This window comes from Melanotaenia boesemani, chromosome 10, assembly GCF_017639745.1.
Source record: "Melanotaenia boesemani isolate fMelBoe1 chromosome 10, fMelBoe1.pri, whole genome shotgun sequence".
NCBI classification, from domain to species: Eukaryota; Metazoa; Chordata; class Actinopteri; order Atheriniformes; family Melanotaeniidae; genus Melanotaenia; species Melanotaenia boesemani.
The window spans coordinates 949,178-974,730 of record NC_055691.1 but is presented as its reverse complement, the minus strand read 5'-3'; the positions used below and the strand labels follow the sequence as shown (position 1 = coordinate 974,730).

General features: G+C 38.2%; 1 protein-coding gene across 1 annotated transcript in view; it reads right to left on the bottom strand.

Moving 5' to 3' along the window:
• Positions 1-15,169, bottom strand: part of grm8b (glutamate receptor, metabotropic 8b) — a 226,037-nt gene extending 210,868 nt beyond the window's left edge. Inside the window, exons 1-2 of the mRNA XM_041998236.1 lie at positions 14,577-15,169; positions 11,821-12,600 (exon numbers count right to left, since the gene is read on the bottom strand). Coding sequence (XP_041854170.1) covers positions 11,821-12,354 — 534 coding nt within the window. The 5' untranslated portion in view covers positions 12,355-12,600; positions 14,577-15,169. The remainder of the gene's footprint in view (positions 1-11,820; positions 12,601-14,576) is intronic.
• Positions 15,170-25,553: the final 10,384 nt, after the last annotated feature.

The window sequence follows — 25,553 nt, the reverse complement described above, 5'->3', positions numbered from 1 at the left end:
GAATAGAATAGAATAGAATAGAATTTTCTGGCAAAACATCAGGCTGAGAACAAACTGGCTGATAAGAAGGAACATTACCTGAAAACAAGAGCAGCCTTGTTTTTGCGGAAAAATATTTTAATAAACAAATATGACATTTAGGATATTTTCTGGACACATTCCCCTGAAAAAATGAGGTACTTAATAAATCACTAAATTCATGATCAAAGAGCCTTAAAACATATGAAAACATAGTGCTGAAAGCAACGCTGTGGAAATTTGGCTGCACACAAATAAAAAATTACGTACACCAGCACAGCCTATGCAAAAGCCTAGTCTGGAGCCCAGTTTATATTAACAAAGCTTACAAATAACTATTTATATCTATTTGCACAGTAAAAATGGTCGTAGTACCAGCCTACATGTGGAAGAAGAGTAGTCTTCAGAGCGCAACCAAGAAGTAGGAAGTGAAAAAATCTGTGGTTGGTTGTATTTTGTGAGAAGACTGAGTACAGTACATGAACCAACTTCATCAAAGAAGCAAAAACACGAAGTGAATTAGGGATTTGGTGATGGAAAAAAAAAAATACTCGTGGTGGGTTTTCCTGCATAGAAATGTGAAAAACAGCAGAAGGACTTAAGGGTTGCTTCCTAAATCAACACTAGATATTTTCCTACATTAAAACTCAGTGCTTCTAACTTGTTTTGATGGCACATTGGTCCTTATTACATACTGTACATTCCTGAGGCTGTTGTTTACCTACAGTGTCCTGAGGCTGATATACTGCTTCACAAACATTTTTATCCAGCCTGGAGTATAATGTGAAAGCATTGTTTTGCTACTGGAACTGGATATCCACACTGGCCATTTTGAACACACCATGGATGAAAATACAAGATAGAATTATCGGAGGAAAAGAGGAAAAGGAAGAGAGAAAGGGATCGAGGAAGACACAAGACAGGAGTCAACACTGGACTGACTTACTGACTGGAGAGAGCTCAGAGAAGAGACAGGACGCAAGACGGATGCTGAATAAGCTGTTGCTAAGTGGCAAAGTGAGAAATCCAAAGTTCAGTAGTACTGCTTTAAGTGGTCATTTTGGTGAAAGGCATACCTGAAAAGGATTTTAGGGCCCTAAGCTAAATAAATCTATATAAATATTTGGCCAGTGAAGTGAGTTTACAGACATTTGGCTGCTGCAATTAGACTGCAGAGAGCCCAATTTAGAGCAGTAAGGGTAGTCTGAATATCAAAGACAGCACTCATCGCTACAGTCAAGTTCAAAACAGAACCAATGGACTGAATGCGTTCATGTGAGTCTGGCCTAGTGTATAAACATTCATTTTAAAATATGTTTTTTTCAGATGAGAGCAGGTAATCAGGCTAAAAACAACTGTGTTGAAAGGAAAATGCTGGATCACTTTGAGGTGATGCCGACTGACACCGTTCTTTTGCGTGTCGAGGCAGCCATGCTGATGAAGGTTAGCTCTCCCACTCCATCCCACTATTCATATGGAATGATTCAGGAAGGTTCCCAATGTTTTCATTCCTCCCTCTGTTATTTTCTCACCTCTTTCATTTTTGATTTTGTGTTTTTTGGCAGAGCCTGCAGCAAGCTAACAAACAGAGACTCTGTGGTTCTGTCTCCCACACAGAGATGGAAATATAGCGATGACAGCGTGTGCGGCAGAGCGTCGTCTCAAAGACACAGGATCATCCACATTGGCTGAAACCGTGTGAAATGGATGTGCCAATAATATGTAAATGCTGTGAGAGTGTCACAGTTTCAGGTGGAGGGTCTCACCTCCGACACGTTTAAGCTTCTGAAGCAGCAGAAGCAGGTGATTTGTGAGGAGCCTATAAAAATAGATTAGTTGATTAGTTCCTGACGTCATCATGACATCATTAATATGAAATTTGAAAACTACGTACAATCTCCAAAGGGATTTATTTTTAATTTTTATTATTACGTGTGTGTGTGTATATGTATGTACAAATCTAACGTGTGTAAAAAAACCCTCACGTCTCTATGAGGCTTGAAGACTCACATATACGCTAAAATTCTTATGAACCTTTCATAAAGTACGGTCTGTTCTTCCAACATTTTCTTTCTTTTGTTTTTTTTCCTTTGTTTGCTGTCGTCATTATTTATTTATTTTATCTTGCTTCTATTAGAGATGTGACGTTCATGAACGAATCGATTCTTTTGAACGACTCTTTTAAATGAACGATGGGAGCTGATTCACAGATGTGAGCCGTTCATTTGTGAGCCATTCTTTTTATATACAAATTTTGACACTGCCTTCATCAAATCAAATCAAATCAAACTTTATTTATAAAGTGCTTTTCATGCTATCAGCAACACAAAGTTCTTTACATGATTAAAAACATTTATGTATATCTCAGTTCATATCTCTGTTCAATAAAACAAGCCTTTACATACATCAAAGTAGAATAAGAATAAAAACACTCAGTGAAATCTTTCACACAGTCACACGCACACACGTATACACACACACACCAATCTTGTATAGCAGATTATTTTTAATCTTGTATAGTAGATTATTTTTAATCTTGTATTACAGATTATTTTTAATCTTGTATAGTAGATTATTTTTAATCTTGTATAGCAGATTATTTTTAATCTTGTATAGCAGATTATTTTTAATCTTGTATTGCAGATTATTTTTAATCTTGTATAGTAGATTATTTTTAATCTTGTATAGCAGATTATTTTTAATCTTGTATTGCAGATTATTTTTAATCTTGTATAGTAGATTATTTTTAATCTTGTATTGCAGATTATTTTTAATCTTGTATAGCAGATTATTTTTAATCTTGTATTGCAGAATATTTTTAATCTTGTATAGCAGATTATTTTAATCTTGTATAGTAGATTATTTTTAATCTTGTATAGTAGATTATTTTAAATCTTGTATAGCAGATTATTTTTAATCTTGTATAGTAGATTATTTTTAATCTTGTATAGTAGATTATTTTAAATCTTGTATAGTAGATTATTTTTAATCTTGTATAGCAGATTATTTTAATCTTGTATAGCAGATTATTTTTAATCTTGTATAGCAGATTATTTTTAATCTTGTATAGCAGATTATTTTTAATCTTGTATAGTAGGTTATTTTTAATCTTGTTTTGCAGGTTATTTTTAATCTTGTATAGTAGATTATTTTTAATCTTGTATTGCAGAATATTTTTAATCTTGTATAGCAGATTATTTTTAATCTTGTATAGTAGATTATTTTTAATCTTGTATTGCAGATTATTTTTAATCTTGTATTGCAGATTATTTTTAATCTTGTATAGTAGATTATTTTTAATCTTGTATAGCAGATTATTTTTAATCTTGTATAGCAGATTATTTTTAATCTTGTATTGCAGATTATTTTTAATCTTGTATAGTAGATTATTTTTAATCTTGTATAGCAGATTATTTTTAATCTTGTATAGTAGATTATTTTTAATCTTGTATTGCAGATTATTTTTAATCTTGTATAGTAGATTATTTTTAATCTTGTATAGTAGATTATTTTTAATCTTGTATAGCAAATAATTTTAATCTTGTATAGCAAATAATTTTAATCTTGTATAGTAGATTATTTTTAATCTTGTATAGCAGATTATTTTTAATCTTGTATTGCAGATTATTTTTAATCTTGTATAGTAGATTATTTTTAATCTTGTATAGCAAATAATTTTTAATCTTGTATAGCAGATTATTTTTAATCTTGTATAGTAGATTATTTTTAATCTTGTATAGCAGATTATTTTTAATCTTGTATTGCAGATTATTTTTAATCTTGTATTGCAGATTATTTTTAATCTTGTATAGTAGATTATTTTTAATCTTGTATAGCAGATTATTTTTAATCTTGTATAGTAGATTATTTTTAATCTTGTATAGCAGATTATTTTTAATCTTGTATAGTAGATTATTTTTAATCTTGTATAGCAAGTAATTTTAATCTTGTATAGTAGATTATTTTTAATCTTGTATTGCAGATTATTTTTAATCTTGTATTGCAGATTATTTTTAATCTTGTATAGTAGATTATTTTTAATCTTGTATTGCAGATTATTTTTAATCTTGTATAGCAGATTATTTTTAATCTTGTATTGCAGATTATTTTTAATCTTGTATTGCAGATTATTTTTAATCTTGTATAGTAGATTATTTTTAATCTTGTATAGCAGATTATTTTTAATCTTGTATAGTAGATTATTTTTAATCTTGTATAGCAGATTATTTTTAATCTTGTATAGCAGATTATTTTTAATCTTGTATAGCAAGTAATTTTAATCTTGTATAGTAGATTATTTTTAATCTTGTATTGCAGATTATTTTTAATCTTGTATAGTAGATTATTTTTAATCTTGTATTGCAGATTATTTTTAATCTTGTATTGCAGATTATTTTTAATCTTGTATAGCAGATTATTTTTAATCTTGTATAGCAAATAATTTTAATCTTGTATAGCAAATAATTTTAATCTTGTATAGTAGATTATTTTTAATCTTGTATAGCAGATTATTTTTAATCTTGTATAGTAGATTATTGTTAATCTTGTATTGCAGATTATTTTTAATCTTGTATAGTAGATTATTGTTAATCTTGTATAGTAGATTATTTTTAATCTTGTATTGCAGATTATTTTTAATCTTGTATAGTAGATTATTTTTAATCTTGTATAGCAGATTATTTTTAATCTTGTATAGCAGATTATTTTTAATCTTGTATTGCAGATTATTTTTAATCTTGTGTAGTAGATTATTTTTAATCTTGTATAGTAGATTTTATATAGGTACATATTTTGATTGTTTGTCATTCTTATATATTGTGAAATTTTGTGAGATATAGTTAGAACGAGCCAGTCTTTTGAATGGCTCTTTGAAAGGAACGGCTCGTTAAGATCCGGCTCCCTTCAAAGAGCCATAAATCCCATCTCTAGCTTCTATTAAAATGGGTCATTTACTACATAACACAAATTTATAATTGTTTATTTATTTGGTTGTTTGTGTTCTTTCTTCTTTTTTCTTCTTTTTTCTGTGTTCCTGTACATGCTATTTATACGTTGTCTTGTGCTGTAAATAAAACAAAAAGATGGGTTCATCCATCATCCATATAATCTATGTTTCAGTGTGTTAATTTAACAGGAGGGGGTTGGGTAGACGCGTAAAGAGAAAGGATGCTGCAGTTTGGAGTGTGTTTATTTGCACTGCTGCACTAACATATGCGATGCTTTATGCTCCGCTGCATGCCTGATGTTTGGAGCCATCCTGACAATCAGTCACAAGATCAGACATGTGATTTGATTGGCTGGCACCTGAAGCGCTGCTTGAAAAACACAGCAAGTGACACTAGAAAGGCAAAATAATAAATCACACAGAAGAATTTAACCATGCAAAACATTGTCCCTTTCAGAGCAACTAAAACGCAAAGCTGAAGCCCAAAAGGTGTGAATCCGATCTTGCTTTGGCAGGACTGGGAAATGTGTACCGTGTTATAAAGACAAAAATGTACCGAGACATTGTGGCCAGGTTCATAGATCTATACGTACACAGCAGGACAAAGTGGCTTTTGGTGGATTCAGTTCAGAACTGTGACAAAGAGCCTACATGTTCAAAATAAGCTTCTCTCACCGCGATGATGCCAAGTTTGGATTTTTAACATAGTGTGAGTAATAACTTTGTTGTTTATGCATTAAAATATGTTGATTCCACAAGAATAATCCCTTTGCATTATAAATAAATTATTTAATTTATACGTTTTAGGTGTTTTATGCTTTTCACTTATTTTTAAGGCATTTTGGTCTTTTGTTCAGCACTTTGCCAGTGTCTGCTTTATATATCATAAATAAAGTTGACTTGGCTTTACATGTTTATTTTTGACAGCCCTAGTTTCTTCTCATCGATATCAGGTAGTGTCGGAAGACGTTTATAAATAACGAGTATGAATATATCAGACCCACACACAATACTGGTACATTCCAAACATTTATTTTCATTTGATTGAATGTACATGTTTTCCAATAATAACTTATTCTGGCATAAAAAAAAAAGAAAAAATATCCCATTGGGATAAATAAAGAATTTTTTTATTTGATTTAACTTCGAGTTTGTTTGTTTGTTTGTTTGTTTAAATATTGTTTTGAAACTCTATGCATGTGCACAAACCTGATCTACACTCCTGTTTTTTCCATTAAAGGACTCTAATTTATCAGAAAAACTGTAATGCAACAAACAAAAAGCAAGAGAAAGACGAAGCAGGATTTTAACCAGCGTGTAACAAGCGAGTGACAGAAATATCTAACACATCATTAAAACTGTCTTTCTGCAGGTGTCTAATCACTTTACTAAAACAATTTGTATTTTTATTCTCTTAGAATGAGACATTTCTATTGCTCGTCGTAAATACATTTTTCTTATTTTAACAAGCCAGTCCGAACCTCCTCATACTTCCTCCTTATAAAACCTGATGAGAAAAGTCTTCCTCAGACATCATGTAACACCACAACACGTGACTGCAGTTATTTACAGATCCCACATTTAGAATATATAATAAAAGTAAGAAGAAGAAAGAAAATATATCAAACTCAGCAACCTGCCTGAAAGTGTCTTTTTTATGTCAAATTATGTCATTTTTTCTGTTCCCATCTCATATTGGAATTATATATATATATATATATATTATCAACGCCGTGACGAAACAACAGAGTGTGTTCAGTGGGAGGCTTGTTCAAGTCCGATGCAAGACAGAGAGATACAGAAGATCCTTCCTTCCAGCAGCTATCAGGCTGAAGAACAAAGCCCTTAATTAATTAATGTGATTGTTTTACTAAAAAATTACTACTACTACAATATTGAATTTCCCTTTGGGATTAATAAAGTATTTTTCATTCATTCATTTCATTCATGTTGCTCTAAAAATCTGTGTGTGATGGTTTGAAGAAGGCTTAAGGTTCTCATCACGCCGTCTGTCTTCATAATTATGCGTTTGTGTTCGTCCTGGGCTCAAACCCAGCTCCTCCAGTCAGCCCTTGTTGTGCTTCTCCAGCTTGTGACAGCGCTGTCGAGGGAACCTCTGCGTCAGCACTTTTTGACCATTTCCATCACCCCTCCACCCCTCCTCCGCCTCCCGGAGACATCTCCAGTTAATTTTAGATAAGTGATGTTGTTGGGCCTTTTAGTCGGGCTCTAATGCGTACGCATGAATCATAGCACTCATCACTAATTTAACAGAGAATTTGCTTGTTGCTGTGCACAGCAGCATGCCGCCTTCAGACACGCTTTGCTCGCATGCCCTGCAGAAGATGAGGAAGAAGAGAAGACGTTTCATGTCATCTGAACTTGTCATCTGTGCTTCATTCAGCTTAGAAAGACTGATTCTTTCATTGCTGCATCAAGGTTTGGCTATTCTTCTTTTTGTCGGCAGTCAGTTCTGTTTTAAGTCAACAGAAAAACATGGTGGATGTGGCTCTAAACAACTGATTGTTTAATCCCAAGCAGTTTATCATGGAGGACTTCCAGATATGTGCACTGTCAAGATTTATTTAGCCTCATCTGGCCTTGAGTGACAGCTGGGAAAATGGATTTCAAAAAGCTGACCAACAGGAGTACAAGGCGCCTCCTGCCTAGAAATGATCTGCTTTGTACAAGTTGTCATTTTTAAGAAAAACAGCCCTTCACTTTTTTTTTTTACCTCCTTGTCAGCCAAGATAAAACATGAATTTATGACTCAATTCATGATTACCAAATCTGGCAGTGACCACCCTGATACTGTAATGTATGAATAAAAAAATCAATTATCTCCTGCTTGATTTTTGCCAAAGAGCCCAACTTTTCCAGTACAAGGTGGTCCAGGACCCACTCAGATATTCACACTGTGCTGGTTTAACTGATCTCACTCTTGTGGGATGTTTAGTTAGATGCTGCATTAGTGGTGAAGGCTGCAGTGCTGCAGTGCTGGTTAGTGTTAACATGCCACAAAATGGACTCATGGCTTTGCCTTCATTTACAGAACTGCACTTAATGAATTTACTTTGCTTGTGGCAACTTTACCAACTTTTTCTTTTAGCTGTGAAAACAGGATTTTTTCCAATGGATTCAGGGCAGACAAAGGATACTAAATCCATCTGATATTCTGATTTATGGCTTATTCCTTTGGCTTTGTTTGTCATTATGCCATCACTGTGTTAGAACGGTTCCTTGCAGCATAAATTGTCTGTACACAGAAAACTGGCTGACTTGTCCTCCAACTGTTAGCTGATGTCTGTGTGACTTGCAGGAAGAACTCAGATTTGTTTGTCTCCCCATTTTACAAAACTAGGACAAAAAAAGGAGGCCTAGTAACAATATAGAGAAGCATGATATGATATTCTCATTTGATAAATTTATCGTTATCTAATTATTTATCTGTTAGCCTGTTTAATTCATATGGTCTTAAATATATGGATTTCTAATTTGTAATGCTGCCACATTCTTTCTTTGTATTTGAACCACTATGTTGCAGGCTTGAGGTATATTGCTCTGTAGTAACACAAAATTACATTTTTTGTTTGTTTGCCTGAAATTTTTTCGCTCACAAACAAAACTCAGTTGAACAGGAGGCGATATTGTGTTGCTAAGATTATAAAGCAAAAATCCAAACCAAAGCAAAGGGGTTCCACCTCCAGAACCCGTCCTGCTCTGCGCTCCTGCATTATATTAATGTGAGAGTTCACTCCAACAAGTTCACACAACAATTAATCGTATATGGATGACTTATTGGAGGATGTCGACCCTCGAGGGCCGCTGTCCTGAAGGCAGCAGATGTTTCCCTGCTCCAACACGCCTGCTTCAAATTACATGGATCTCCTTGCTGTCAAGTCCTGCCCAGCCTGTTGATGCCACATTATTCTGAGTCAGGTGTGTTGAAGCAGCAAACATCTAAAACCTGTAACACCACTAAGCATCTGAACGTATTAATCTTACAGAATTGATTTGGAAGCCAAACACTACAAGGTGGAGGTAAGAAGTACTAATGCCGAGAAACCTAAACATGAATCCACCATCATTCACCAAACTTGGAATTACGGTGGCAGCTGCAGAGCCCTCTGTGCAACCAGCTGAGGCCTAAAAGACAACATTTAATGGTTTTACTGAGTATTTATTTATAAGCATTGAGAGAAAAATGTATTAAAGCCTGTTTTCTTTATAAGAAGTCAGTGTATTGTTACGTTAGACTTATTACAGTAACATAAAAACAGACTGTAAAATTGTTAAAAAGCAAATAATTGTCTATTAAAATGTTTGAACTACACATAAGCAGAAAAAGTAGATGGACTGATTTTGGACTGAATTGAAATTGTTAGTATGAAACTTTTTCCAGCTACCTTTTCCAACTATGCCGGCAGAAAGCCTGCAGGGAAGATGTCAAAAGGAGGGACTGCAGAGCTTGTTAACAGCAGATGGTTTAATCTTGGACACGAGCTCAGATGGAACGTCTCTGCATCCTGCTTATTGAACTGTTGGCTGTGAATCCTCTTCTATGCTTTCTATCAATAGCTCACCTTTCTTACCTGCTGCCACTGCCTGCGACTTCATGAGTGACAAAACACAACAACCTCCATGAATTCATGCCAAATCTCTGGAGATTTAAACCTTAAACCTTCTGACTTTACAACAGTTTGTCAACAGATTTAGTTGTTTTTTGTTTTCTGTCTATACTGCAACAATATCATTTCTTTCTTGGTGATTAATAAGAGAAACAGAATTTATTTATTTAAATTTAATGAGCCTGAAGCACAGAACAGCTTTAGGAGTTTTGAATCCACATCTGCAGACGGGACTGACTGAATATTTTCGTACTACTGAAGTTTAACTGCAGCTTTTCACCTTCAAAGCAACACTACAGTTACACTTTCCTCACGTTGGTGTCCTCCAACGACGGCTAATTCAGCATCCATCTTGCATCCTGTCTCTTCTCTGAGGTTTCCCCAGCCAACAAAGGTCAGTCCAATGGGCACTGTGGTCTTATCTCTTTCTCTCTCTCTCTCTTTGTTTATTCCTCAGATGATTTTTCATCAGATGACGGTTCAGGCTTGAAAAAAGCTGTGAAGTGTAGTTTCTCTAGGGATGCTGCACGGCAATGATGACTCCAGGAATGTACAAAATGAATGTCATTGTGCCCTCAAATTGAATCAGAAGCACAGAGTTTCAAGGTTGGAAATTTATATAGTGCTGGTTTAAAGCGAGATTGCTTCTTGTCTGCTCACACCAACCACACACCTGTCTGTTCGTCTGGATTCAAGCAAAAACACAGGAAATAAAGATATTTAAAAAACACAAAAAGTTGTCTGTGAAGAGAGGATTCAGATACTCAAGACAGAGCTGACATATTCTATGTGCCAACATGCTTCATATTTAAACATCATATTCAAACGGCTTCATTTAGTTATCTAGAAATATAATAATAAAAAGTAAAAGGCTGTCCTAAAAGTAACTGTGAGATTTGAATGCCCATTTTGTAAGGATTCAACCTAAAAAACAAAACCATTATTGATTCAACAGAAACAAAAGGAGACCACAATGTTGTGGCTCTTTCTCCTGAACCGAGCTACAGATCGCTGCTACGACCTGGTTCCCTGTTCTTCTCTACAAATATTACAAAACGAGAATATCATTAACCGACCAACCTCTGCTTCAACATTGTCATATATCTGCTTCTTTACCAGAAGCACTTTTTATCTTTTTACAGATATTATAGTATCATTTCCATCACACCTCCTGCAGAGCCTGTAAAATCCGAAGTAGTTTGTTATGCATGTCTACAGACGCTGAGAGCAGCATTGTAGCTTGGAAATTATTTGAGTGTCATTATCCTGTGATAACGGTTTAATCATTTTCAAAAACTAGAAAAACAAAGAGGCTCTTCGTTAAACTTCAGGAAAGTCTTTACCAGAAGCTAAACAGAATAAGACATAGTTGCCTCAACTTATTTGTATAGATTATGACCAACTGCAACAATTACCAACCAAACCAGGCGCTAACCGCAGGCTCACCTTGATCATCTGGTGCCGAGAAAACAAAGCCCACAACCAGTTACATGATGTCGTTATGCAGAGAAAAGGATTTCTTAAGATAATAGGAAGATGTAACTTGTTATAACGTAAAAACAAGCTTTCTTATGTAAAGATAATGGGACCAAAATTAAATCGATGTAGGAATGGCTGCTCTTTCCTCCCGTACATGTCTCCACCACTTTAAGATCCCCGGCGCTGTTCGTCGGTTTGGTTTTTAGCGCCGACGTTCATCTAGCATTAGTCTGCACGTTGTGTCTGAATCTTCACAGAAAACCTTTGATCTACATAATTTCCATAGTTGTTGGGTCAAAGATCTATAGCAGCAAGAGACAACTGGGAGAACTTTGAGACAAAATAAGTGTTCAAGAAGCCTGACGACGTGCTTTAGTGTGAGAAACTGAAACTGAAAGTATGTAATATAATCTGATCTGATGTTCTTGAGTATTATTTTGAATAGTCAGCTCTCTAAATTAGATGTAGCAAAATGATGTGCAACAAAAACAGCAGCCACCGAACCAGCCATGCATGTTAGTAGTGAAGGTCGTAGGTTTTTATTGCAAACAGCAGATTCTAACTTAGGAACTCTTCCGTCCCAGTACGACAGACAACCTACGTGGCTCGAAGTAACCGCGGCTGAACATACATTCCTACAAGAGCCAAAGTTTATTCAGACAGCAGGTGACAGACTGGAGAGGACAGAGTGGGAACTCAAACCCCTCACTAACCAGTGAACAGGTGTGGAAAATAAACACATCCTCTTACCTTGAACAGACGGAGGATGTTGGCGACCATAATTGACACAGAACTGGCTGAAGCCCCGATGACGCCCACCACTTTATCTGGTTTGGAAAAGATGGGCGGCTCTCCATTAGCACAGCGGACATCAGAGCCGTCCCTCTCAATGAGGGCCTGGACGAAGGTGAGCGACTGCTCCAGGGCATAGGTGTCACGCGAACATGTGTCCAGGATTCGTGCCCCAAGAGTCACATTGGGCAGCAGCTCCGGGTCCTTGTTGATGAGGTCTATAGCAAACAGCATGGCCTCCAGCCGATGGATGCCCTTCTCCTTTTTCAGCTCGCCACAGGGGACGCCACGTTCACCACGGGCGTGCACAGGAAACAGGCCTCCCAGGATGATATCGCCATCCAGCCGGATGGAATGGGCATACTCCTGCAGAGGCTGCTGGGAGTCTGCCAGTACAGACAGCTTCTGGGAGCCGAGCAGCCAGCAGCTCTTCAGCATGAGCAGCGACAAGAAACATCTAGAGAAAGTTGAGGGCTTTGAACCCTGAGCCATTTTGCAGTGAGGAAAAAGCAAGCAGTGAGAATGTCACACAACCAACAGGGAGCTGGCAGCGCAAGCTGTGAGCTGAAGATATGATGAACCTGAGCAGCCAGAGCGTGGACTCTGACAGGGCAGATCGACCACAGCAGGCGGGCCCACCTATGAGCTCTCTAACCCTGGGGTTTTCCTGTGGGAAGCATTCTTGTCCTACTAAAATTAAGAGACTTTGCAGCTTCAGCTTCACATTCTCCCAGAAACCTGTTGGCAAGCGGAAAAAAAACAATCAATACACAACAAAGAATAAAATGAGATATTCCTCAAGTATAAAGTGTGAGCAGAGGAATGCTGCAGGACTGCTGTGTCTTTCCACCAATCCTCAGGCTGTTCGAGGTAAATCACAAGTTTGATCAATTAAATGGATAATTATTCGATGTCACAGATTCTGCTGCAATACGCTTTCGTTTTAATTTGATTCAGGATCCAGAGACGATCATAAACTGACTTCACACAATCACTTTCACTCATATCAAATCACAGAAAACAACTACAGTAAAAATCTGGTTTAATTCCTTCTGACATTTAAATGGAAAACGATGTTTGATCAAGATTTTCAGTTTTGATTGATTCTGTTGGATCACTGAATCGATGTACATTGATGTATTGTTAAACAGTTGATTGGTAGTACTAAAAGTACGAGTTCAGGATCTTCCCACTAGTATCTCCCTTGCCAAGAAACACAACTAACTTTCTAACTAACACCACATCAAATATTTGTGCCTTAATACTCTGCAGAATGCTGATTGGACAGAGAAACCACCATGTTGTCACTGCATCAACACACTTGCTGCATCCATCCAGACACACGAGGCAAATTTAGTATGACAAGTTTGCAGCTGCATGCAGACCTCAGGAGGAAACTGTCCAGACTGTCACACCGTCTCACTCTGAGCCAAAAGCAAACCTGGAGCTGGACACGTGGAAACATGCCAGACTTCTCTCTGGGTCCTGTGAGCCCACAACTGCTTTTTGCCTGCTTGCCTTTTAGCACAAGCCAGGTGCATCTTTGCTGCAAACGTCACAATAAGCTTCCTGCTTAACAGCTCGGAAAACTCCTGTTTTAGCTCCGTTCTGTCAACCAGAGATTTGAAACCAGCACTGAATGCAGAACATGTCACATTTGAGCTTTTAAGATCTCTTTATAGGAAGATTTCGGGTTTAAGTTAACCACACAAAGATAGCTTTTGGGGGATTGCAGTGTGTCTAGTGGGCAGGTCTTCGGGGCCCTCCTTAGCTGCTTCTGATCCTTTGAGGGGGCACAGTTGTATTTGCACAGGCACACTCATCACTGAAGTCACTGTGTTTTCCTATTGATTGTTGTTTGGACTGAAACTGGTCCCTCATGGTTGAAATAAAAAACATCTTTGTTGACTTTTCTATCCAGCCCAGCCTCCTCCTAACAAAGAACATGGCATGATTATCATTTTTGGAGCTTTAGTCATAGCTGCTGCTGATGCTGTGAGAACGATGTAAAACACACCTTCTATGAATGCTGGAGAAAAGAAAACACGTTTATAATGTAAATCCGCCCTCAAGGTATCCACATACATCTGCTGTTTATTGGAATAGCTGCGTGTTAAACTCAGACTGATTCTCTACTTTAAATGCCAGAGCTCCTGATTGGATGATGATCTGCCTGCAGTAAATTCCAGGAAGCAAATAAGTCTGTCACTCCTTTACTCAGTACCCACGCCACCACTCCCAATCTCCCTCCAGCTGAGCAGTCTCTGCGTCTTTTTTCTTAATTTCCCTCCTTTCCCCTGTTTACTTTTCTCCATCTCATTTCAGACTCTTTAAATGTATGCAGCAGATTCCTCTCAGAATTCCTCAAGCACGCGCATTCATCCACAAAGCACACATTAAGCCACTTCACTCCCAAACACAGGCGGCCACGAGCGTATTAAGAGCATGCGCACAAACTCGTCCAGAGAGGCGCATGGGATAAAATAGGTTGCGTTCAATTGCTCATACACACACCAGTGCACTCGCACAACTAACTGATTTGCGTTTGAGTATAAATCTGTTCTGAATCACACAAATACTAAACAATCTGAGATCGATAGATCCCATTTCTAGCATGATTCCATCAACATAAAAAATTAAAAATCTGCTGAAATATAGTTAAAATGTGTTGTTTTTATGTGAAATTATCCCGCCTCTGTGATGCGTTCAGGCACCTTTCTCACTGATTAGCAGGAGCAGGTGTTTCCTCCTCAGGTCTGCCAGATGTTTTTAGTTTCCAGTAGTTTCTCACATCACTTGTATTTTTCCGGCTGAATTCATCCGCTGAGACTCGATCCAGATTCGTAACTGCAGCCATGCATCTGGGTTCACACACTCAATCCGAAATGGACTTTTTGGTTTTGTTGCCGGTCCCGCAGCAACGAGACAGAAGCGAGAAATCCCTCAGAACCGCCTCTTCGTGATAACACAGATCACTGGCATGTGTCAGTTCGATTTCCTGCTTTTCAGCAAAGGGATCCGTGTCTGGTGGTCTCAGGTCACAGACACGTTCACCTGTAGGAGGTCCGTTTGGTCCAAAAGGTAGCGCGCGTTTTCATGTGGAGACGGGAACTCCCAAGCTCATCAAACCCAACCGGGTTCAGGCTGAGTTCATCACTTATCAAGTTCCCCAGTCATAGAACTGGTCCCAGATCTGGAGCACGGGCTACATGATCCTGGTCCAGATGGAGAAGAAGAAGAAGAAAAAAACGCCTTTCAAGCAAAGTAATCAAAGCAAAGAGGCAGAGCGCGAGCGCGGCTCACACAGTCACACAAGAAGTTAATGAGCTTCATCTGGCATGCTGGACGAGAGAGAAGAAGCTGATCCTGGAAGAGGTGGATGCTGAAGCGTTTACATGTGCAAAACCTGCGGAAACAGGGCGACCCCGCGCGGACAAGCGCCGCAGCTTCACCCACTGCGTCAAAGCCCAAACTCCTGCTTCTTCCCCTGCAAGCAAAAGAGGGATTTTATAAATAAATACATACCATCTTTGTTTTAGGAAACATTCCTCATTTCCAGTACAAACATTTTGTTTGCTTGTTTGCTTTAAAAATATATTTTTTAAGAAAACTTTCTGATGATCCAGTGATGCCAATAAAAACAGCAACAACCTATAAAATGTTCTGTTGTATATCCCAGTGAATTAAAATGATTGTTTTGCTCTACTTTAAGAAAATACCACATCTCTCAATTTAAGCATTTCTTTTCAGTTCTGCTCCACACGTTTAACCCTTTACAGGTCCAGTGTGTAGGAGTGACTGACATCTAAAGATGACTTTAAATGCCAAGCACAGTTGTGAAAAACTCTTCCAGACATCAACATATTTTCATCTGTAAGTGGACTTTTGGTGCCTTTTAAGGTTTTGCTCCAGCACCTATCAAACACAGCCGGTACTGCAGTTTTACAGACCTGCCTTAAAACTCCGTATTCCAGACTTTCTGGATGGTGCAGTGACATCTGTTAATGCTTTTCTGAAGCCCAGCGTATTCATCCAGGACGCTGTATGATGTTGCTTTGTGTTTGCATCACGTTACAACAGATGTAAACAAACACACACAATAGCTGATTCAGCAAAACAAACAAAAGAGAGCTAGAGCTGGAGCAAGAGATAAGACAAGAGTCAACTTAAGACTTTTTCACTGTCTGGAGAGAGCTCACAGTGCAGCTAAGATACAAGATGAAAGCTGAATTAACTGCTGATACTCTGAGAAAATGGCAAAAGTTAAGAACAACTTTAGTGCATCTTTAAAACTGAGCGGGTTCTCACCAGGGGCGTGGCCTGGCCTGGGCGTCCCGGCTCCAGCCCCGAACATTTCACATCAAGCCCCGAATGTTTTTTCATCCCAGAAGGAAGAAGTTTACATTCTCTTAGCCGCCTTATGACATTAAAGAAGATGGTAGTTTGTAATTTCCTGGTACAATATGACCAATCACAGAGGAATTTTCTGGAAGCGGGAATCCTCCTTGTTGGCTAACAGCCCGGCGTTTTATCCCTGAACTCTGGTGTTATTTCAAGCGGTCAATAAATCGGCAGCAAGACTGTGGGCCAACACACAAAACAGGTAAACCACAAATAATTTAAACCCTGTATTTCTTAAAATTAAATGAACATTAGGCAGATCATTCGTTACAGTACTTGGTACTTCGAAGGTTAAGCTAGCTGTACTAAACCGTTAGCCCTGCCCTTTTCTGTTCTACACATTTACATTAAATCCAGTGGTGAAGTCTGCGTGGTTCACTGGTTTACCTGCTGCTGTGTGTGTGGAAACGACCTTCCCATTAGTGTTGGATGTTTGGTTTCTAGATGCTGCTTTAGTTTAAATATAGATAAATAAAGAACAGATTTATTTTAAATATATTTACTAATGTTTTTGTTCACCTCCAGGTCACTGGCTGGTTGATAGTTAAAGAGTTTTAAAGAGTGTTTTACATTTTATGTTGTTTACTATACATTTCTATTTGTAATATAAAACCAGTCTTTCATGGTCTCACCTTTGTGTGTGTGTTTACTTTATGTATTAATGAGGTTGGTGGTTCTTGTATGTGTGTGTTGCTCCAGGACAGAGATGTTTGAGACGGGGAGGAAAAATCAGAGTTTACCACTAGTTTAAACTCAGCTATACTACTGAAAAAGTAGTAATGGTAAAGATGGAAAACAGAAAGTGAAAGAAGGAAAGAAGGAAAAGTGATGAAGCCTGTAGGGAAAGAAGGAAGAGATGAGATGATAGAGGTACAGTAAATACTACAGCATGATCTTTATTCTGAAGATTGCAAGTGACTGAAAACAGCTCACGTTCATCATTTTGTTGCAGAAGATGTGCACTAAAGAGCAGGTTGTGGAGATAAACAGCAGATGTCTGGAAAAGTAAAAGTTTAATATGATTTTAGAGAACTTGTTTACATGGTCATGTTTAAGCTTGAAAATAAATACATATCGAAGCACATATTACAGTATTTTGCTTTAAACAAGGTGACATAATGCTGAAGAAAGCTTAAATAAAAAGCTGTTTTTAATAATAATAATAATAATAATAAATTTTATTTCAAGGCGCCTTTCAAGACCCAAGGTCACCTCACAAAAGACAATTAAAATCAGTTAAAACATAAGACAAAACATCAAAACAAACATCATGCAGCAGACAGTTAAAAACATTAAGGTGAGAAGGCCAGTTTAAACAGATGAGTTTTAAGTTGTGATTTGAATGATGGAAGTGAGTCGATGTTCCGGAGTTCAGGTGGGAGTGTGTTCCAGAGCTGGGGAGCAGAGCGACTGAAGGCTCTGCTCCCCATGGTGGTGAGACGGGCACGGGGCACAGAAAGGTGAATGGAGGAAGATGATCTGAGAGTGCGGGAGGGAGTAGCTATATGGAGTAGGTCAGACAGATATGGAGGGGCCAGATTATGGAGACATTTGAAGGTGAAAAGCAGGATCTTGTAGTTGATTCTGAATTTTATTGGGAGCCAGTGAAGTTGTTTGAGAACCGGTGTGATGTGTTGAAAAGAAGGTGTGCAAGTGATAATCCGGGCAGCAGAGTTCTGAAGAAGCTGTAGTTTATGAAGTGATTTATCGGGGAGACCAAAAAGAAGTGAATTGCAATAATCGATTCTTGAGGTGACCAGACTGTGGACTAGGATAGCTGCAGCATGTGGAGTGAGAGATGAACGCAAGCGGTTGATATTTCGGAGGTGGAAGTAGGCAGACCGAGTGATGCTATTAATGTGTGAATGAAATGAAAGGGTGCTATCGAAAATGACGCCGAGACTTTTACCTGAGGGGAGGGGAGAATAGAAGAGCTGTCAATGTTAACAGAGAAACTGTGAGATTTGGTTAAAGTGGTGGGTGTGCCGACAAGGAGAACTTCTGTTTTGCTGCTGTTGAGTTTAAGAAAATTGGAAGAGAACCATGTCTTGATTTCAAGAAGACAGTCAGAGAGGGATGAAGGCGGAACAGAAGAATTTGGTTTTGATGAGATGTAGAGCTGTGTATCATCTGCATAAGAGTGAAAGTTGATATTGTATTTGCGGAAAATGTGACCAAGCGGGAGGATATAAATGATAAACAGAAGAGGCCCCAGGACAGAACCTTGGGGCACACCGGCTGTTACGGGGAGTGATTGTGATGAATGATCCTTAATGTGAATGAACTGTGTGCGGTCGGACAGGTATGAAGTGAACCAGGTAAGAGGAGTATGAGAGACGCCGATGGATGCCAGTCTATTAAGGAGGGTGCTGTGAGAAATGGTGTCAAATGCTGCAGTAAGATCGAGGAGAATAAGGATGGTGATGAGGCCGGAATCAGCTGCCATCAGAAGGTCATTTGTTATTTTCAGAAGAGCTGATTCTGTGCTGTGGAGTGGACGAAAGCCGGACTGGAAGTGTTCAAACAGATTATTGATAGAGAGGTGTTGGTGAAGCTGGGAGGCAACAACCTTTTCAAGGATTTTGGAGATGAAGGGAAGATTGGAAATTGGACGGAGGTTATTAGGATCAGATGGATCAGCGCCAGGTTTTTTTTAAGATCGGTGTGACGGCAGCTGATTTGAAGGCCAGTGGAACATGTCCGGTCATGAGGGAGGAGTGAATTATGGCAGTGATGTGTGGAGAGAGTGAGGAGAGACAGGACTTTACCAAGACTGTTGGGATCGGGTCAAGTGGGCTGGTGGAAGGTTTGGCTTTCCGAATCAGTTCAGATATGTCGGTTTGAGAAGGAAGGGTGAAGCTTGAGAATGAATGAATGATGGAGAAAGATGGAGAAAGAAAGTCCGCAGTGGAAGCTGCAGCTCCTTCAGAAGTGAGTTGTTGGTGGATGTTGTCGATTTTTGAAGTGAAGTAGGACAAAAGGAAGTTACAGAAGTCAGTTGAGTTGAGATGTGAGGGAAAAGAGTCCGGGGGTCTTGTAATTTTATTGAACAGAGAAAAGAGGGATTTGGAATTTCCTTCATTAGTGCAGATAATAGCAGAGTAGTATGCAGATTTAGTTGATCTAATGCAGTCTTTGTAAAGAAGAATGTGATTATTATACATATCTTTATGGATACTGAGTCCAGTTTTCTTGGCAAGGCGTTCAAGCCGGCGCCCTTTAGCTTTGAGTTTGCGGAGGGAAGGAGTGAACCATGGAGCAGAACGGGAAAAGGAACCATGTCTGTGTTTGATTGGAGCAAAAGTGTTAAGTAGATTATAGAGGTTCTTGTTATAGTTACAGACTAATATATCTGGAGACGAGATACTGCTTACAGTGGGGAGGTTGTTTATGGCAGATGAAAATGTATCCGGATTAATGTCCTTGATTTTCCTGAAAGAAATGTAACGGAGAGGGTGGATTTTGGAAAGAGACACACTTATGTTGAAAGAAATAAGTTTGTGGTCAGAGAGGGGGAAATGATGAGCTTTACAGTCATTAGGTGTTAAACCGGAGCAGCAAACCAAGTCCAGAATATGATTTTTACAGTGAGTGGGGAAGTTTATGTATTGATGTAGTCCAAAACTGTTCAGGCAGGACCCAAAGTCTCTGGAGAGGAGATTATTGCTGTTGTCCATATGAATGTTCAGATCGCCAAGAATGATCAGGTTTGGAGAGAGTGAGGACAGGTACGCCAGGATAGATGCAAAATCATTTAAAAAGTCCTACTGTGTTGGTTCACTGAGATTTCTTTACGAGGGTGTGGGCTCGGCCCCCAATGTTCCCAGGTCCAGGAAACGCCCCTGGTTCTCACTATACACACAGAGTTGTTTGTCCATTCAGAGACACCGTATAGAAAATGGTGGCACAAATATGGCAGCTGATATATATGTGGGCCAGTAGATATAAATGTCTCATTCTAAGAGAATAAAAACGTAACAGTTAATGTAGTAAAATGATTAGAAACCTATAGGAGAACAGTTTTTAATTATATTAAATTTATCTTGGATTGACCTTTGAGTTTGTTACACACACAAACAACCACACACACACACAGAGAGAGAGAGATCACATTTAAAATTTGCTCTAGGAAAAAAAACAGAAACCAATTCTTTACATTTTTTTCAATGGCTTGGGAAAATAATAAGAATAACTAACAACTTATTGTGATTTGTGATTTTTAACAATATAATAGTTAAAAAGGGTCAAAAGCCGAAACAGTAAAGGGAGAACAAACATTGTTATTACACATCCAGACCTAGAAACAGAGATGGCTCAGGCAGGTTTACCTGCAAATTTTTACATTTTAAAAAAAAGCTTCATTATAGTCACTGAAGGATTTGCTCAAACAAAACAGCACAAAAACAGTTCCAGGCTCTGAAGGGCGGCCAGGAGACCGGGCCAACGGGGGGCGGCCAGGAGACCGGGCCAACGGGGGGCGGCCAGGAGACTGGGCCAACGGGACACCGGGCTCTGGAGGGCGGCAGGAGACCGGGCCAATGGGGGGCGACCAGGAGACTGGGCCAACGGGACACCGGGCTCTGGAGGGCGGCAGGAGACCGGGCCAATGGGGGGGCGGCCAGGAGACTGGGCCAAAGGGACACCGGGCTCTGGAGGGCGGCAGGAGACCGGGCCAATGGGGGGCGACCAGGAGACTGGGCCAACGGGACACCGGGCTCTGGAGGGCGGCAGGAGACCCGGCCAATGGGGGGCGGCCAGGAGACTGGGCCAACGGGACACCGGGCTCTGGAGTGGTGCTGTCTCATTGGCCGAGGAGCGTCCCATCCCAGGACCCCATCAGAAACAGGAGCAAGGCGTAGCATGGGCGTTGTTGATGATCCAACTGAATAAAAGTAGCGTATATATGCCCATGATTAATGTTTTATTAGTTTTAATTAGGATAATAACCCATGCCTGGTAACTAAAACGATAAAAATGCTAAGAGATCAATGAAAACTTTACAAAACAGTGAATAAAACTTTTATTAAACTGCTAAACGTCTGTGTTTACTTGCATTAGCTGAGCATTATTGTGTTCAAGGTTCTGTTATATGAAGCCACTTGTAACAGCCTCTAAAAGAGAAAAGCTGCAGCCATGGGAAACATCTACTGATTAAATAGAGCCGTTATATAACTTAAAGATATAGACTACTTGTTAGAAAAGATGGATCAGCTCCTGCCCTCTCCGTACAGCCCAGTGGAGGCTGGACACGGTTTTCTGGGCTTCCACGTCTCTGGCTGCGCCCTGGCATCAAAAGGCTCCATTAGCCAGAGCAACATTGTGCAGGACTGCACAGGACAGAGTTATGTCACAGGCTTTCTCCAGATAGTATCCTCTAACTTTCTCCATCATTCCTGTAAACAAGCACTAAAAGAGAGTCACAACCTCATGGTCACCATCACTTGTGTGTGTAGACCAAATTAAAAACAAAACTTCCAGTAGTGTTGTACATGATGGTCATTTGCAGTAGATCAAAACATGCTTCCTGTAATACACAACCCACTGGGGCAAATAAATGAAACCCCCATAGGATTTTTTTATTATTTATATTTCTATTTAAAATATTATTATATTAATTACGAATGTTTTTAACATAAAATAACATAGTTACTATTAATCATTTGTTTTTGTTTATCTTGTATTTAAATTATAATAAAAAAGAAAGAAATTGGAGAATCAGTTTTGTAAGCGAACGCTGTTTCATGTTCCTCCTCCCACCGATTTAAAATAAAGACAAAGAAAATATTACAGGCTAGTCCTCTGGCTCAGATCATTTCCATTACCACTAGCAGATATGCTGGCTCATTCACACAACAAACAAATTCATTCATTTAGGATCATTTTTGTAATAGTAATATTAATAGTAATAGTAAAATACTCTTCGTCTATTTTTTGTAATTCTGATGATGTTTTAATTCACAGAGAAGCAGAAAAGCAAAGTACTGCAGCTTGTTTGTAGATGCTAAAGAGATCGTCTCTAATTAGAAAATGTTTTACCACCTCATGAACTAAAAACTAATTTATCCTATTCCAGTTTTAATCACAAATAAGAATCAAAGTCAAGCAAATTAAAGCCAGTTATTCTTCTTCTGTGCTTCTGCAGAAACATGACCACTAAGGGGAAAGCTGCAGATTGAAGCTGACCAACCTCCTAAGTCCCGCCTGTCAGAATCAACAGACTTCTTCTCCACCTATGAAAACATTTTAGTTGGGGTCAAGAAAATGCTTCTACCACCAATTACAAAATACATGTTCAGGTTAGACAGTTTGCTTAGAATCATTTTGCTTAGTGTCAGGGACCAAGCAGTAAAGCAGCGAGGACACAGAAGGTAATTTCAAAAACCTGGGTTTTTATTGACCCAAAGATACAAAAAGAATGAATAAACTAGCCAGCCATTAAAAGAGGTCAACTAAATTTAACACTCAAAAGTGTAACTTAAACAAAATCATACTTAACTGAGGGGAAACTGACCTCACACAATGACACAATGAGGGTAACTTATAGTGGTTTGGCCAAACCAAATAACACACACAGGGGAAAACAAAATGGAAAATAACTAGACAAAGACTCCAAACTAACTAAACTTGAAACCCCCCCATGATCCAGCAGCACATGGTAGAGCCTGACGAGCCGGCGCCCAGATTTAAAGCTCCTCAGCCCTTTGCCACGCCTTTCATCAACCAGGAAATGAAGCTTGCGCCACCACGGTAACTCAAAACAAGAAAACACATGTTAAAGCACATAACCTTCCATTGTTGATATGTGTGCACTCCAAATCATCAATGCAAGGTAAAACAAATACAAATACTGTCTAATATTTATCTGCAAATCAATGTATTATGAAAATATTTGACCAATATTACCATTGTGGGGCTTAAGCCATCACACTTAGATTAAATCATGATACAATAAGAGAGAAAATGGAATAAAAAGAACAGATTTCCTGAACTCGCAGGTGGTATTAAGTCAAAGTTTTTAAAATGTATTTATACATTTTTATGAGCTGTGTTTTACTGAACAGAAAAACTTCGAGTTGACATGTCAGAGCAAGGTCAGAGGAGAATGGGCAGACTGGCTGGAGATGAAATAAAGGCAACACCAAGTCCAATCAGTACTGGTTCCTACCGAGGTCTGCAGAACACAGCACGTCCAGCCTGGAAGCAGATGGGTTCCAGCAGCAGAAGACACACCGGGTGCCTCCTGCCAGCTAAGAACAGGAAACTGAGGCTACAATTCACACACACTCACCAACACTGGACAATAGAAGATGGAGAAACGTTGCTGGTCTGATGAGTCTCCATTTCAGCTCCACATTCAGATGCTCGGCTCAGAATCTGCTGGAAACATCATGAAAACATGGATCCATCCTGCCTTGGATCAACGCTTCAGGCTGCTGCTGGTGGAATGGTGGGGGGAGATTTTCTTGGTCCACTTTGGGCCCCTTAGTACCAACGTGTCCTGGTTTAACCAGCACAGCCTACCTGAGTATTGTTGCTGACCATGTCCATCCCTTTATGACCACAGTGGAGCATCTTCTGATGCTACTTCCAGCAGGAACTTCTTGGAGTAAATTTAGTTAATTCATTTATGGGTGTGTCCTGCTAGTTAGTTAGTTAAATAATTAAAAACTATCTAAATCAATTGCAGTTCTTTAAAAAAATCAAAGAAATCTTAAATCAGTCTTAAATATACACTTCACCCTGTTCCTTCACTGTACGATTGTGACTGTGCGGAAATGTGGGGGGCCACATATAAGAAAACAACAAATTCAGTCTTTCAAAAAAAAGAAAAAGAAAAAAAAAACCAACAACAACAACAAAAAAAAAAACAAGAATCATTGAATCCACTCATACAAAACCAACAGGCTTGTTGTTCGTCAAACTGAAATTTGAAGAACTGGTGAATTTTACAAACAGCTGAAATCATATAAATATGTGACCGAATCTGACTGATGCTGTAAAATGTTACAGAAGAGATGCAGGTTGCTATTTCAGAGCTGACGTTCATCATCTACCAGACTAATGAAAAACAGGGGCTCCTGCTTGTAGTACAGATTCATTACCACCAGAGGGCGCTGTTGTCTGTTTTCAGCCAGGCTTCTTCTATCATCACTGAGAGGTGGAAACAGAAGAGGATGTCCATTTGTTCCATTTCAGAATCCAGCTTGATAAAATATATTACAACCTTCTTAAAAATATCGATTTCTTCAGCAAATATGTTTTATTGTTGTTTTAGAAAGTAGAACATTAATCAAATAAAGGTCTGAGCATTTTATTGCAAAATGAAGACTTGTGTTGTTAAATCCCAACCACTGTCTATCACTCACAATCCAAGATTTTTTTAAAAAATAACTAAATACTGTTCTTAACATAATCAAATTCTATTGTTAAATTAAATAGTTTATACTGAACTATATTTTTATTATAATAAAAAAAAACTGGCATGACAATCAAGTTCTTGCAGTTGTACAAATGTTTGTTTTTAAGACTCAAAATAGTGACTGAACTGTTTGTGCTAATATTTGCATTAATTAAAGTTAGATTGTAATATTATAAATTAACACATTTTTGTCTAATAGTTTAAACAAATTCCTTTGTAAGTTTTTTCAGATTTATTTAAACCTGACGTCTACTTTTTAAAACTCACACATGAAAATGTTTCTAATAATCTTTATAAATGTATGAGCATTTCTTTTTATTCTTTTGATCTTTTAGCGTTTTCTTTGCAAATTATTATGGTTTCCATGTTTATTAGTCCATTCTCAAATGACTGTGACTTTTTCTCTCAAAATAACTTTATTTTCATTTCATTTCTCACCATATTTGAGTCGAGTTGCCCCCACTTTCCCTGCTTGGTTTCTTTAAAAGTAGCTGTAATAGTTAACCTGAAAAGCAGCATTTAAATCCATAAAATCACAAGATTAAAACAGATCAGATTAAAGAAAACATCTGACAACATCTCTATGAGTAACTCACTGAATTCATTTAGGATATCTTTTTTTGTTTTTGTCTCGACTTATGTCTTTGTGGGATCATTCTTTGTCAGGTGATGCATAAAAATGGAGCCAATTTGTAAAGTCATTTTGACATATTTGCCTTCTGGAGAAGAAATTGTCCCAAAAGTCACAAACATGCTGCTCTGGGAGCATTTCTCTATTTTTTTTTTTTTTTTTTTTAACTTTTAATAACATTTGTTTAACAACTTTTGAAACAACAACAATCTAAAACATAAAAAAGTGACTAGAATAGAA